Source organism: Pipistrellus kuhlii, unplaced genomic scaffold (assembly GCF_014108245.1).
Source record: "Pipistrellus kuhlii isolate mPipKuh1 unplaced genomic scaffold, mPipKuh1.p scaffold_m20_p_24, whole genome shotgun sequence".
NCBI classification, from domain to species: Eukaryota; Metazoa; Chordata; class Mammalia; order Chiroptera; family Vespertilionidae; genus Pipistrellus; species Pipistrellus kuhlii.
The window spans coordinates 2222225-2238399 of NW_023425523.1; the positions used below are offsets into that span (position 1 = coordinate 2222225).

The window sequence follows — 16175 nt, forward strand, 5'->3', positions numbered from 1 at the left end:
TAGGTGTCTCCCTGCCCCACACTGGAACCGCTTCCTGTCAGCCAGGAGCTGGGAGCCCTGCCTGAGCGTGAAGGCCATTCCCTCACTGAGTCTACTCCCCGCTCCTCTGAGATAACTGATAAGCATTTCCAGATGCTGGTCTGATAAAGGTCAGGATGGAGGAGAGAACCAGAGAGTTGTAGTACTGGTTTCTTAAAAAAAAAACAAAAACAAAAAAAAACAACCACTGGCAGTAGTTTATAAACATGGTACCCACGGAGCGCATTCCTCAGACTCTGCAGAATTGTAGGGAAAATGATGGAGAACAAGGGGATGTTTTGTCATCCTTCTATTCAAACTGCATACGTGGCGACTGGTCTTGCCAAGCCATTGGCTTCTCCGAGAAGTAGCCAAAATGTAGAAGACACCAGTGATGCCATAGGTCAAACACCTTGGTTTATGCTTTGGCAAAACTATTGGGTTAAATAGTGAAGGATCATTTATACTTAAAAATGAACCGGAAATGAAGAGAAGGTCTACTTTTTAATATGCTGTCACGGGGGCAAAAATGTGAAGCATTTCCAACAATAGGAAACTATTTAGACCACAACCATACTTACACATCTAGTGATTATAAACACCTTTCAAAGTAAATATGAAATATAAAATTCCCAAACCTGTAGTGTATTGTTTGTCTTTTATAATTAAAAACTGTCCTAGAGGCCAGAGCCCTTTTCTTAAAGCAGTCTTGCTACATTTTTAACAGTAATACAATAGGAATGCATTTTAAGTACAGTTCATATGGATGTTTTTAACTAGTCGTCATAATTAAGTAAATACCATTGATAACCAGTAACTATTGGTTATATCATGTTAACTTGAGTTGGACGCACAGTTTGCTGACCTTGGCATCAATGTTTATCATTTGAAAGTCATTAATAAGTGCTTCCTTCTGTTTCAGATCTTCGGCATGATATTCAGCATGGTCCTTTGCTGCGCGATACGGAACTCACGAGATGTTATATGAAGCTGCTTCTACGTGAACATTTCCATCGAGAGCTTTCCTATAAATGTCACGGGAGCTGTCTCGTTTTTAATATTCAAAGGACATTAGGATCTAAAATAATTTGCTGTTGATTGTACATTTGCACATGTATGTATGCTTGGCTTGTACTGATTTACCCCTCGAGTGAATGCCTGTGTATGTTGACTGAGAGCATGTTCGTGTGTGACCTATGTGCTTCCGGTATAAGCATTATATAGAATGAAGTCGGTTTGCTGGGGATTCTTGATTCTTGTTATAGGGTGAAAGGAACAACCTGTTTAACTCTCAGAAAAAGGTCAAAAGTTTTGAGAAACTTAAAAACAAACACACCTGGCTATGCATAAAAGAATAATAACGGATCGGTTTCTCAGAGTCCAGCCACAGAAAGTTAGGACAGAGAACCAGGGATTTCTAGGTAACAGAAGCAATAAGCTTGGGAAGGGAGAGATCACAGTGCAGAGCTAACATTGACTATGTCTGAGGAGAGTGGAAGGGTTCCTGGGCTTTTTTTATACACATACTCTCTCCTGAATACAGTGAACCACAGTTTTAGAACTAAACACATCTGTAAAACTAAATATAGCATGGAAAATCTAATTTGAATAAGTCATACTTTCCTAGTATTTAAAAACCTCCCTCTGGAAAGAGTGGTCACACAGACAATCATGTGTCCTATAAAAGCAAGTGTTTTATAGGACTAAAAAAGAAAAACTTTTAACTACTTTTTAAGAAAATATTTTTGTCTTCCTATAAAGATGTTTAGATATTGCTTTATTCCTTTTTCTCTGACGCTGCTTTGAACTACTGCAGCCCTCACTCACATCCGCAGAAAGGCTTTTCTCTCCAGCTTGTGTGTCTCCAGATGCAGGCCAGGAAGACTCGAGTAAGAGACCTGGCAGTGGGACATTGTGGGAAAGAGAATTTTTACTGGCACTGTATCTTTAAAATACCTCATCACTTGAGTTTACATATTTTCTTATTTATTCATCTAGAGAATTCTTCATAGATTGAGAACGACAGTTTTCACCCTTGAAAATGAATAAAACAGAAGTCTAAGTCAAATATCATATCATGAGTGTCCTTGGCCAGCCCAACACAAACAAAGACAAGCACGGTCTCCCGGTTGTGTGCACACAACAGAGACAGCCTAAGCGAACAGAAACGCTTCCACACTCAGCAGAGATCGGGTTAGTCAATGCGCATCCCTCATAAAAATAAAACCGGCATGTTCTTCTATGGTTTTGATGCATCCTTGTAAGAACATAAACCCAAATTTAGGAAATAAATCGATAAATTTGTTCATTTTTAACAACTCGGTACATTTAGCAAATAAATCCTAGAGGATTTTTTTAATTGTTGCATTTTTTTAAAGCCACCCAAAAGTGAAAGTGCTGGGGACTTTGGAAATGCCCAGGTTAAGGGTGTGCACGTGTGAGAACACAGGCTTCGGGTGTGCTCTTCCAGGAAAGTTTGACAAACCGTTTGCATGAGGAGGCTTACTCATCTGAAATGGTCTCACTCCCATGGAGAACCACATGCCCCCTCTGCCATACTTACCACTGCTACTAGGCTTTTCCAGAAAAAAAAAATTGGAAGCGAGCTAAAAATTGGATTTCGCATAGCTGCTTGACTGTTTCTATCGCCAACAGAAATATTATTTAAGAAAATCAATTTGTGAAATAGCAGTGTATGCCCCAGTCGTTGAGAAATACCACCTTTTCAGCGGAGAACAGACAGTCCGTCCCTCTCTCTCGGTGGCTTCAGTTCCTCTGTCTGCTTGAAGACAGGAAACGGGCCCAAGTGTACACTCAGGTTTCTTCCAGCTCAGACTCAGCTTGGAGCCAACCGAAGGGAGTTCCATTGTTTATCTGAACAACCAACCTTCAAAAAGACCACACCGGTTAAGAGTAGAGATATGTGCCATATATGATTAATGTGCCATATGTGATTAATGTTTATCTCTTGAATATATAGATTAATGTTTATCTCTTGAATATATATATATATATGTGTATGTGTGTACATATATGGACACACACACACACATATATATAAACATTTGGTTATGTCTGTCTACCTGAACTAATCTGAGGTCAGGCCCAAACATATTCTTAAGCGTCTGGTGCCAAAGCACTGAATTAAAACTCTTGAAATATTTTAAGTTATTTCAAATTAAATTTTCTATGCACTAGAATTGCCTGTTCGGTTTATCTTAAAATCCTATTAAATCTCTACGCACACCTTCACACAACCTATCCAGAGGCCCAACTACCCATCCACCCAAACAATATGGTGGACAAAGGAAACAGTGGAACCCTCAAGAGTGGTAACTGTTGGGAGCTGGATGGAAAAGCAACACCCTAAGAACTTCCGTTGCATATAGTTATATTTCAATTACTATTGTTTCACCCAATTTATACTTTTTCCCCGGAATAGCTCCTTTGCTGTCCATGGTTTAATCTAAAATTGCACACTTGACGCAGTGTCCAACGTGGTCCCCATGCAGTCATCAATGGTCGCTGCTCTCCTTTCCCCTACGAAGAACACTAATAGGTTTGTGGGTGGGAATGAGGCTGGTGGGGAGGTGGCAGTGAAGGAGACAGCATGTGTTCCCTTCTGAAGTAGGTTTATCAACGATTAGAAGAGGCACCCTCTGTATCATGGGTAAAACGTGGTTTCCATGGCTCCGAGGACAGCACTTGGAAATTTAGGAGGTACACCCCAACTTTCCTGATTCACTGCTCCCTTGGCATCTGCTTTGATCACCAGCCCCTGATTTTCAGCAACCCCATTTCCCCCATCCCTGTGAGGACGCACTCATGGGCCCTTGAAGCTAGCCAATTAATGACATCATCTTAGTTCAGACTCATCAAAAGCGAATTTGTATTAAGGTATATTTTAAGGAAGACAAAGGTTTTCTATTTTCTTTCAACATGACTCACTATCTTTTCCTATAAAAATATAGCTGTAAGGCAGGCGTCTTCAAACTACGGCCCGCGGGCCACATGCGGCCCGCAGAGGAGTCTGATCCGGCCCGCCAGGTTTTTTGGGCAGTGAGCGCAGCCGAGGTGTTACAGTAGGAATTAGTAGTTCATATAGTCCGGCCCTCCAGCTCTCTGAGGGACCGTGATCTGGCCCCCACTTTAAAAAGTTTGAGGACCCCTGCAGGTATTGTAGGTAGGTGTCCTTTCAGAGGTGAAGACTACACCAATGCAAAATGCACCATTTTGTTGTCCTCATTCTAGCAATGAAGGCTAAATGCATTCCAAGAATCCAAACAAAATGTGGCAAAGCAAAATCAGTGCTGATTTCATGTTTTTAGCTAATGCGCCAGAAACCCTTCCAAAGCTTTGGCAATTTTTTCCTATATCATTTCTGTTGGCTTTATTTATATTAAATAAAAGATTTAAATTAAAAGAAGTCGCCAACAAAGTGCTTCATATTCCTGGCAATTAATGAATATTACTTATTGGTTTAATTATGTTGTCAGGTAGAGTTTTGTTAAACATAAATCAAACATACATAATCATGTGTAACTGAAGATACTTCTACAAATACCTGTTTGAACATATTCATTTGCTTAATTAATGAATAGCTTTCAATATATTTCTCAATTCTATTTTAATTCAAAGGCTTGGTATGAATAGCCCCAGCCCAAGCCTGGGCCTGCTCTGCCTTCTAGGAGACAACCCACTCTGATGTTAGAATTCTTTTCCCTTGTTTTTGGCTACTGTTTTGTACAGTTGGGAAAAACTATAACAATACTGATATGCTGAGATTAACAAGACAATCTCTACCCTCAAGAAGGTTAGTGTGGCCGAGAACAGTTTGGCTCAGTGGATAGAGCATCGGCCTGCAGACTGAAAGGTCCCAGGTTCGATTCTGGTCAAGGGCATGTACCTTGGTTGCGGGCACATCCCCAGTGGGGGGTGTGCAAGAGGCAGCTGATCGATGATTCTCATCGATGTTTCTCTCTCTTCCTCTCTGTAAAAAATCAATTAAAAAAAACAATATATATATATATATAGATAGATAGATAGATAGATAGATAGATAGATATTTTTTTTTTTTAAGAAGAAGTTTAGTGTGGGGAAGAGCTGGCAAGTTTTCTTCGCATAAGGTAAGTGCTATGATGATCATTAACCCAAAGTCAACCCACTCAACCTTGGGGAGGATGGTCATGGGAGAGAAGTTTCCTAAACTTTGAGATCTCTAAACTGAGTCCTGAAGAACTCAAAGAAGAGACAGGGATGTTAGGAAGGCAAACATGTCAGGAGGGAGGAAAGTAGCAGAAGATGTGACACAGGGTTGTTTTCAAAGATAAATACTAATTAACTGGATAAAAGTAGGTAAGAACCAACATTGCACAATAGGGCTAGAGAAGAAGCTACTTCAATACAAGAAATGTTATTGCACTTAGACTTGCTGCCCAAAACAAAAAAGAGAAGCAATTTCTATGTAAGAGAGAATTTTTATTACTTGAATTTCTTGTGATCAAGAAGCTTATGCTGTTACCTGTCAATATATCCATCCAGGTCCATTCTCTTACTCCTTAAGAGCTTGGCCATTAGAAAGGCAGATGGCTGCATTCATCCCAAATCCATTTAGCTGTGAAAGAACCCTTTATATTTCACAGTCCAATGAGGAACAAGAGGGATTTTAAAGCTCTGATCTCAAACTTCCTCTGCCAAGAATGGACTCTCTTAAACTTTTGGTTGAATTTAAAGACCAGTTCAGAAGATATTCCAAAGTTTCCATCTTCCTCTCATTACACAAGCAATGGTCTTTCCCTTTCCCATATCGTAGCTCTCTCTTCTTCCTGTCTCTTATACCCAAAGAATACCCTCCAAAATAGAATTTCCCTATGTCCAAGATTCTGGATCCAGTTGAAGCAAATTGTTGGTCATTCCAATTCCTGAGCTCTCTCCTAAGGATTCTTTATCTTGGACAACTCCACTTACAAGTATAGTTTAATGTAATGTGTATGTGCATCTATCACAAGTGGACTGTGCCTTCCATGGAAGGGAATAAGGTGTCTCTGATGTGCCTCGAGTTCTGTGGTCCAGCGCACCTGCTATGCTGTCTGGCCTCCTCCCTTTGGATGGAGGAAGCCCACTGAAGTAGAGTTTTCTGAGTTGGACTATTTACAAGTGGCCTTCCTAAACGTCCCATTCTTTCCAAAGTTTAGTTCTTGGAACATGTTTTTCAGATTCCATGAAAATCATATGTGATTAGTGCCAGTGGGTTTGAACATTAGGTTGTTTTACTCATTAATCAAATATCTGTATTTGATAGACAGTTTCCAGAAGGAATATTATATAATCCTGCAGCTTGAAGTGTCTATGTGATCAAGTGACACAAGAACCCAAAGCTCTGAATTCGTATTTGGAGACCATGTTGATATCAACTTCAAATATGAAGGTAAAAATAATTCATAAATTCCTGACTTTGTATGTAAGTGTACAACCAGTCTCTCCTCCATTGGAAGAGCGTGGGCTTGACACTAATCCACCTACACCCCCACATCACCCCCAAGGGCACTGTCAGCATGTAGGTATTTACAAGATACCCGGCCAAACACAACCAGAAACTGTGGAGTATAGCAAAGCCAATTGTCCCTGCTCACAGATGATTTTCACCCTGATGGTAGCAACAGTTTGGATGGAGAAAAATGGGCAGGTCCGGGATAAATCATCTCTTTGAGGTCAAGTCTGCAGGGCACTAGACCTGCCTCACTTTACGCATCTAATTAAAACCAAACCCTCACAAAATAGTACCTACGGAAGGAAGAGAAAAAATAAACAGCCCTTACCAAGCACATTGGCCAGAAAACAGTGTTTCAATATTGATCAATATGTAGGTTAGAATTTAGGAAGATTCTACTCTATTAAAATCCCTTAGCTCTTTTCCCCTGTCCCTAAAATCTTTCATAACCATATTAGGTTTTCATGACATCAAAAGCCAAAACAGTACAAGGTGCTTTTGGTATAAATGTTAGAAACTGTCTCTTGTTACTTGAAAGACTACAGAGGATTTAGAAGTTCACATGTAAAATGATCGTGGCCTCTTTTCCAGGTGTTCTGGGTATAACTTTCATAAGTCAGTCAGCCCACAGAGAAATCAAATCAAATTAGTATATGTGCTGCCGAAGCGAGCACAAAATCAAATCAAATTAAAGAGAACAGTTCTTCAAATAGAATGCACTGCTAATGAGTTTTGGTGACTTTTGATCCTGTGCATTTGAATGAGTAGGATAAAGTACCATATTGCAGCTTTCACCTATTCCACCTCCATTCCAGTCCTCTGGAAGTTGATAGTAGCACAGTCTCCAAATATTAATCTGGGGCTTTGGGTTCTCATGTCACTTGATAGCATGGACACTTAAAGCTGCAGGATTATAACATCCCCTCTGATAACTGTATATCAAACACAGATATTTAATTAATGGGTAAAGAATCTAATGTTCAAACCTACCTGCACCCTAAAGCCAAGTGTCCCTTCGGCTTCCGATCACATTACCCATCCCTGATAACCGCAGCCTTCCCACATTCATTTTCTGTCAAGTCAGAATCCATGGCCCTCTGCTCACAGAGCTGGTCAAACATTGGCTTTCACTAGTGTTTCATGTCCTTGTTCTCCATTTACCCTGCACGTCACCCCTCCATGTGGCAATCATCCTTCAGTCACCTTTTCCTCCAGCGCCCCTTGGGTCTCTCATGCATGCATAGGTACAGGTATGGACGAACCAGCACTCAACATATACACAATGTATTGTGAAGTATATTGATATGTTATTAGCTTTATTCCAGGCAAACACAGTTAACTGCACTTCAAGTTACAGACTATTGAAGTCAGATAGAAAGTCCCAGCACATTGGACTGCTGAGGCTTGGTACAGTAGTTTGTCTTGCCGATCTCATGTACACAGTCACTATAGTCAGTATTGCACTTGCCACACTTACAGCTCACAGCTATGGGGAAGGAGAAGTAAGGACTAACATGGCGTGGGCATCCGGGGATCTCTACGGTCTTGTAGATGAAGTCTCTGTATATACACACATCCTGGGACAGAGCATATTTGGGAAGAAACTGCTTGCCATTGATATCCTGAGGAGAGAACAGAAAGAGGAGCATAGTGTAATAGTACTTTAAGATGCATATAGTAAATGGCAACAAACAAAAATTAACTCACTCACATTATTTTTGTCACTAATAGGACGGGGGGAGGATTCCTAGTCCCGTTCTCTAATACCCACTCAACACATCCGAACTGAATCCCAGAGACAAATGGGGCACACACCCTTTTATCCTTGACCATGGAAACGAGATAAGGCTTAACCAAAGTTTGGAAGGAAGCTGTTCTAAAATTATCTATGCCCACTGTGCTGAGTAGAAGCATATACTATAGTAACCTGTGCCCTCTGTTCTAAGGAGCCGGTTACCATTAGATTTGGAAAATGAGGTTGTGATTTATCTCGGTCCCTTTCTGCACAGAGATGGACGAAGTCTAGGTTTACTAATGTACAGATAAAAGAAGGAAGATGAACTACATACCCGTGTCATACAATATCCGGCACAGATGGTGGTGTTGATGGTTAGGCAATAATCACACTCTTTCCTGTCAACGTGCATCATATACTCAGTTGGAATACAAAAAGACATTGCTTGCCCACACACAAGGCCGAAAAGCATGGATATCAGGAAGATAGCAGTCATGCTAAATTGAAGATAAAATTAAAGGATCTATTAGATGTATCCTTTAGGATATTCAGAAGAGACATTTGGAAAGAGCCAAAAATACGTATATTTTAATACTATGCCTATATTGTCCTAGGATCTATATTAGGTGCTTTTACATAGTTAATACTCTCAGTAATTTTTCTTTATACACTGAAATGTAGCTCTGATCCACATGCCCCACAGCGGATTGGCAAGCCTTAAGCACCAGGAAAGTGACAGACACATGTGCCAGCTCAGTGTACACAATCCATTCAGTGACAGCAACCCTAATACCTGCCTCTCTGACTAGAAGAAGAATGAACAGCTAGGCTTCAGTAAGTGCTTTCCAGAACTCTAGTTAAAAAACAAAACAAAAAACAAACAAACAAACAAAAAAACACTTTGGTTAAAAAGCCAACAAATGGGTCATAATCAGAAAGGGCAAAGAAACCAAGAAAATGTATAATCAAACATTAGTACCATCTCAATACAAATAATCTCGCATAATATTTTACCCATTGCCTTTCAAGAAAGACAAGATGAAGCTACAGAAAGTCCAGAAAACATTAACATAAAATTAGGAGCTAACCCAGAAATCTAGATACTCTCTTATTCCATCCTTAGGATATTCCTCTAGTGCTGAAAGAAGTAGACTTGGACATATAAAAAATTATGTTACTCAGAAGATGCATGAAATTCATTATCTTAAAAAGATTTCAGACGCAGCCCTGGCCGATGGCTCAGTTGGTTGGAGCATCATCCTATACACCGAAAGGTTGCCGGTTTGCTTGCCGGTCAGGCCTCATGCCCAGGCTGTGGGCTCAGTCCTCAGTAGGAGACATGCAGGAGGCAGCCGATTGATGTTTCATTTTCACACTGGTGTTTCTCTCTATCTCTCTCCCTTCCCCTTTCTCTAAAAATCAAGAAAAATATATTTTGAAAAAATGTTTCAGATGCAAAAATTATAGGTTGACACAGTGAGAATAATACCATCAAAGATAGCAGATACATTGTGGGCTTGGCAGGAGACTAAAATATGTTTGGCTGCACAGAAGATACCAGAGGGTCCATGTGCCTCAGTCAGAAGAACAAGTATCTCAAGAGAGCCTGTCCCCTGAAAGAATCTGTTCAGTATCCACCGGCATCATAATGAGCGGGATCATGTTTACATAATTATTTTAGCTCTGCCGCTGAGAGCAGGTGATCCAGACTTTTAAATGTAAAGTGGTCACTTCAAAGATTAAGAAGATTGTTTTACCTCACAAACATGGTACAGTTAGCTAGGTATATTGGCATTTTTTTTCCTTCTTAAGTATCACTGTGAGAAAAGAAAATATTCATCTTAACGAAGTAGTTACCTTTGAACACAAACTTGTTTGCTTTTTCTATTACATAGGGTATAATTCACTAAACATTTTTATTCTATAAGAAGTGTATCAAGATTTTCTCATATCTATTCATTATATCCCAATACTATCTACCAGCTGCATATATGATACTAAGATATCCATCAACTGAAATTTCAGAGACTCAGCCACAGTTAACCAGAATTCATCTTTAATTAACTTTTTTTAAATAAATTTTTATTGTTCATATTATTACAAATGTTCCTTTCCCCCCCCTTCTCACCCCACCCTCTGCTCTTTCCCCACCCCCCATTGTCCTCATCCATAGGTGCACAGTTTATGTTCAGTCTCTTCCCACATCCCCCTCTCCCCTTTTCCCCAAGAATAAACAGTTCACTCCCCTTCCATACCTCTGATTCTATTATATTCAACAGTTAATATTGTTCCTCAGATTTTTTTTTTTTTTTAGTTTCCTTGGTTTTTAGATTCACTTGTTGATAGTTACGTATTTGTTGTTCATAATTTTTATCTTTATTTACTTTCTCTTCTGAAAGAACCCCCTTCAGCAATTCATATAATTCTGGTTTGGTGGTGATGAACTCCTTTAGCTTTTTTTTATTAGTGAAGCTCTTTATCTGACCTTCGAATCTGAGTGATAGCTTTGCTGGATAGATTATCTTTGGCTGTAGGTTCTTGCTATTCATCACCTTGAATATTTCTTGCCGTTCCCGTCTGACCTGCATGGTTTCTGTTGAGAAATCAGCTGACAATTGTATAGGTGCTCCTTTATAGGTAACTACCTTCTTTGCTCTTGCTTCTTTTAATATTCTCTCTTTGTCTTTTGCTCTTGGAATCTTAATTATGATTTGTCTTGGTGTGGTCCTCTTTGGATTCCTTTTGTTTGGAGTTCTGTGCGCTTCCTGGACTTGTAAGTCTAATTCTTTCACCAGGTGGGGAAAGTTTTCTGTCACTATTTCTTTCAGTATGTTTTCGATATCTTGCTCTCTCTCATCTTCTGGTACCCCCATAATTCTGATGTTGGTTCGCTTGAAGTTGTCCCAGAGGTTTCTTACATTATCTTCAACTTTCTGGATTCTCTGGCCTTCTTGCGTCTGCGGAGGAGTGTCTTCTGGCTCTTTATGTTCCAAATCTTTGACTTGATTCTTGCGATCTTCCATTCTGTTTTTAGGACTCCATAAAATATTTTTTATTTCAGACAATGTATTCTTTATTTCTTGTTGATCCCTTATTATTTCTAGTTGATCCCTTTTCATATCCTCATAGGTCTTGTTTATTTTATCGGCCTTTTCTAGGAGATTCTTGAACAACCTTATAAGTGTGGTTTTGAACTCTATATCCAGTCGCTTTTTGTCCTCCATTTCTTTCGTTTGTGATCTATTTGGTTTAGGCATTTTCGCAGGCAGCTTTCCTGATGGGGCGGGGTTTCAGGGTGGAGCCTACATACAGCCTTGGCTTCCGTCAGCCCCGCCCTATGCGACTCCTGAGACTCAGGGTCCTTCAGTACTTGCTGCGGGCGCCTCTGAGAGAAAGGTGCCCTCGATTTTCGCCTGCTGCCAAACTGTCTATGGTCTCCCCCAATGAGCCCGGTATTGGGGTTCAGTTCAGTTGGTAGTGGGATTGGAGGTGGCGTTCAGAGCAGTCTGGAGCCCCAGTCTCCTTCCCGCCAGGGCAAACCCGCGGCAAACAGCCGGCAGGCCCCGTCCTCTCTCGCAGGAGGCGCGCCTCCTGGGACCTCCTTTCGCCGCTTCCCCTCCCCGGAGGCAGCGTCCCCGGGGCCGCTTTCTTCCCGAGTCCCGCTTTCCCCCGGAGGCCGTTTCCCCGAGTCCGCTTCCCCGGAGGCCGCTTCCCCGGAGGCCGCTTCCCCGGAGGCCGCTTCCCTGGAGGCCGCTTCCCCGGAGGCCGCTTCCCCGGAGGCCGTTTCCCCGAGTCCGCTTCCCCGGAGGCCGCTTCCCCGGAGGCCGTTTCCCCGAGTCCGCTTCCCCGGAGGCCGCTTCCCCGGAGGCCGCTTCCCCGGAGGCCGCTTCCCCGGAGGCCGCTTCCCCGGAGGCCGCTTCCCCGAGTCCGCTTCCCCGGAGGCCGCTTCCCCGGAGGCCGCTTCCCCAGAGGCCGTTTCCCCAAGTCCGCTTCCCCGGAGGCCGCTTCCCCGGAGGCCGTTTCCCCGGAGGCCGCTTCCCCGGAGGCCGCTTTCCCGGAGGCCGCTTCCCCGGAGGCCGCTTCCCCGGAGGCCGCTTCCCCGGAGTCCCGCCTTACAGCCCGGCTCCCTATGGATGAGCCTGGGTCCCCGGGGTCTGGCCTAGAACAGGGGTTCAGAGCAGTTGGGGGCCCAGCACAGTCGGAGTGTTTATCTCCTTTCCACTAGGGAACGCCCGCCAGGCACTCGGCCTCCCCGCCCTTCCTCTCCGGCTCCGTCCTCTCCGCGCGCCGCGTCTCCGTACCTTGGGCTTTTACAGCTCCTCCGCGCTCCTTCTGGTTTCCTCCTTGCTTCTTGTTGTAGAATTTCCAGTCAGTCGACTTTCCTGTAGTTCTGGGCGATGTCCGTTTTATATTTTAGTTGTATTTTGTTGAAATTGTTGTGCGCGGCTGCGGCTAGTTGCCTACCCGAGCAGCCATCTTGGATTCTCCTAATTAACTTTTTAAGAGAAACTAAAACCCAATTCAACGGGCCACCAGAGATAAACACTGCCAGAATGAGAATTGCAGATAAATTAGATAAGCATATATTGAGCATGGGAGCCAGGCACTGAGAGATACAAAATGCTTAAGCTATCTGTGGTCCTTGACCTCAGGGCTGACAGTCTAATAATGGATGAGAGAAGTATGAACAGACACTAATAATAAAAATACATATTGTTCTAAGTGCTCTGAAAGAGTCCAAATTATGACTCTGAAACCCCCAAGTGTTATAGACAAGGAAGTAAACTAACCCAGTAAGAAGGGTTTTCTAGGGAACTCTTTTAAGTAAAATGCTACCTATTCAGGCTTTCCTTGGAGGTTTGTTGGCATTTCAGTTTGGGACAGAAAACATAAGAACTCATTGCTCATGGAACCTGGTTTTCTCACGTTTCACAAATGTGAGCTCCTTGGATGTAGAATTGAGAGCCACAGACTTGGAGGATCCTCTGCACAATCTTAAAAATATCAACTGAGTGCGTTACATGAAATGCTCACCAGTCCTGAGCATGTGGTTCTTGCCTGACTAGCCAGCCAGCTACTGGGCTTTTGCCATAGGAAACCATTAACTTCACGTTTTAACCTTTAGCTCTATGATGCTATGTATGTAAAATAGATGTGTGGCAGCCTAATGGTGAGAATATTGGTCCTGGATTAAGGAATACAATTGTATTTTAAGAACTTCAGGAATCCATGAGAAATTGACTAAAATATTTCATCGGTCTGGGTCTTATTTCCCAACTGCAAAATGGGGGGGTGAGGGGGGAGTACACCTGACCTTTTTTAAAATTGTAGAAAAAACAAAACTATTTTGGATTTTTACCCATTGCACTGGAAGTAAAAAGATGGAAAAAATATTCATTATGGACACTGAACATGTTTTCAAAGTTCTTTTTTTGAATATAAAACTCTAAACGAACAAAAGGAAATTTTCAAAGCACTGAATTATCAGCAAAGTAGGTATATAATTTTGAGGATGTAAAGAAAGTAAAAATTATCCTTTCTCCTTAACTGCAAATAATAAAACTCTACTTAAAAAATCTTCCTAAGCCTCACTTTTTTTATCTAGAAAAGCAAAGCTTAGAACCAGATGATGATCAGGAAGTTCTTTCAGTACAAAGAGTCTGTGATTCTGTGTGATAAATTAGTGTCAGACTTCTGGTCTGAGAGTTAGTGACCTAGAATTCTGCTTCCAAATTTCATTGTAATGTGTGTCACTGAGCAACTTAATAACTTTGTGCCCCTCATTTTTCCATATGCTCTATCCTAAATTCATTTTAAAAAATAGAACAATACATATGATGAACTTAGAATGCTACAGAAGATTATATATTGTAAATATATATAACTATACATATATATCACTATGATCTGCCACAATTTCTCTTTTATCACCAGATTCTTATCCTGGCAACTTAATTGACTCTTTTAACATTATCACAAATTATTTACATACGGCATGATTTTAGGCCCTAACTAATAAGAGATGCTTTTTTCAGGGGGATACCCATATATGTCTACACTTCCAATGTTTTTCTTATTCTAAGCTATTTTTCTTTTTTTGCCCCTTATTCCACTTTTTCTTTCCTTTTTTTTCTCTCTAACCACCTTCATTCTCAATAAGCACCTCCCTCTGCTCTGCCAATTCCTCCACCAATTTTTTTTTATCTCCAAATCCCTTACTACATTATGAAAAGAATCAACTGCCCACCCTATAAATAATCCAGGAACTTTACTAAAGCAACACATTATTTTAGAGAGTAAAATGTACTATATGCACAGGACACCATCCAAAGAGGGGTAGCTATTAAATAACTGAAATAAGACACAGTAAATTACAGCTACAGATACTCAAAATTTTTCCCAGAAGTATATCATCAAAGATAACCATTAGTAGTTGACATAATTTAATAACATATTGTTCAATTGACAAAATTATTTCAATTGAAATGTAAATAGGAAGAGAAAGCCATAAACATCAATCAGGGAATTAACCTCTTCTAGTTAACAGAATTCTTTCCACATCTTTATATATGTAGTTCCCTCAACTTCACTCGACATTCAACTATTTTGGAGCAATCATTAAAATTCTCAGAGCCAATCCAAAGTCTCACTAAACATTTGCCATTTTTTAATAAGTGCTAAAATGGTGAAGTGGAAAGAGAACATTTCATTTTGCAAAGCCTTTTCCGTGTAGACACCTACCTTACTTTGCATGGGTGAGCTGATGCTGTAGTGACTCAGACCAAAACCTCTTGGTTCATTTTATACCCTTTGGGATAATTCCTCTCTGATCTTCTTGTTTATATAATTGCGTTTGAATTACTGCTCCGTTATCTGAAAGACATCTATTGAAAATTCATACTGAACCCCAAATAAAATGTGTTTAGATAAGCAGAGCTTCCTCTGGACGCTGACATTATTGCAGCATAAGTTTTCCTTTCTCCTATTTCAAAATAAAATTACCCTTTAAAATACATCCTTTATTAATATTTACTAATATCACAAAGGATGCACACAGAAGGAGGAAAAAAACCTTAACATTGTCTAAGTAAGATATGGGGATGAAAATTTATTTAGGGCTTGAGTGCCCCAAATTTTAATAAGGGCTCATTTAGATGTAAATAAAATTACTGCTAATCTACAAAGCAAAGACAACTTTTTATAGACATCCGGGACAATTGGTACTCATGTTTTTGAGTAAAAAAAAACAACAATAAGTTTACGTGTGACACGAACTGAAAGTAAAAAGATGGAAAGAGATATTTCATGCAAATGTTAAGAAAAAAGATCTGGGGTAGCATACTTAGACAAAATAGACTTTAAAACAAACACTTATAAGAAACAAAGGACATAATCCTACGTAATAAAATCCTAACATGCAAAAAGACTGAAGGGTGGAATGACCAGTTGCTATGGTGTGCACTGACCACCAGGGGGCATACACTCATCGCAGGGGGCTTGCCGCTCAGCCAGAAGCCAGGCTAATGGCTGGCGAGTGCAGCAGCGGTGGTGGGAGCCTCTCCTGCCTCCGCTGCAGGCAGGTGGTAAGGAACCAGGAGTCCCAGACTGCAAGAGGGCTCATGCAGACTGAGAGACCACCTCCCCCCCGCCCAGTGCACAAAATTTCATGCACTGGGCCGCTAGTATAATGATGAAGGGATCCATCCAAGAAGATACAATCCTTGTAAACATTTCTGCACTCAACATGTAAGCACCTAAATATATAAAGCAAATCTTGATGGACATAAAGGGAGAGTAACACAGACAGAGTTGGGAATTTTAACATCCCATTGACACCAATGGATAGCTCTTACAAACAGAAAATCAACAGCCTTAAAAGACACACTAGATCTGATTAATTTAGTTGATGTCTTCAGAGGAAATATACATCCT

General features: G+C 41.0%; 2 protein-coding genes across 3 annotated transcripts in view; one reads left to right on the forward strand and one right to left on the reverse strand.

Annotated features, from left to right (window-relative positions):
- TSPAN2 (tetraspanin 2) overlaps nt 1–3214 on the forward strand; it is a 29170-nt gene extending 25956 nt beyond the window's left edge. Inside the window, exon 8 of the mRNA XM_036452691.2 lies at nt 941–3214. Within this exon, the coding sequence (XP_036308584.1) occupies nt 941–1006 (66 nt within the window). The 3' untranslated portion in view covers nt 1007–3214. The remainder of the gene's footprint in view (nt 1–940) is intronic.
- Nucleotides 3215–7808: 4594 nt separating this feature from the next.
- Nucleotides 7809–15133, reverse strand: TSHB (thyroid stimulating hormone subunit beta). 2 transcript variants are annotated; one of them, XM_036452744.2, is made up of 3 exons: nt 14985–15133; nt 8578–8740; nt 7809–8130 (listed from the first exon to the last, which is right to left on the reverse strand). In XM_036452744.2, exons 2-3 carry the CDS (start codon nt 8737–8739, stop codon nt 7876–7878), a joined length of 417 nt encoding a protein of 138 aa, XP_036308637.1. In that variant the 5' UTR covers nt 8740; nt 14985–15133; the 3' UTR covers nt 7809–7875. The 2 variants fall into 2 exon arrangements, with proteins under 2 accessions (XP_036308637.1, XP_045442730.1); XM_045586774.1 differs by lacking the exon at nt 14985–15133 and adding an exon at nt 12545–12590.
- Nucleotides 15134–16175: the final 1042 nt, after the last annotated feature.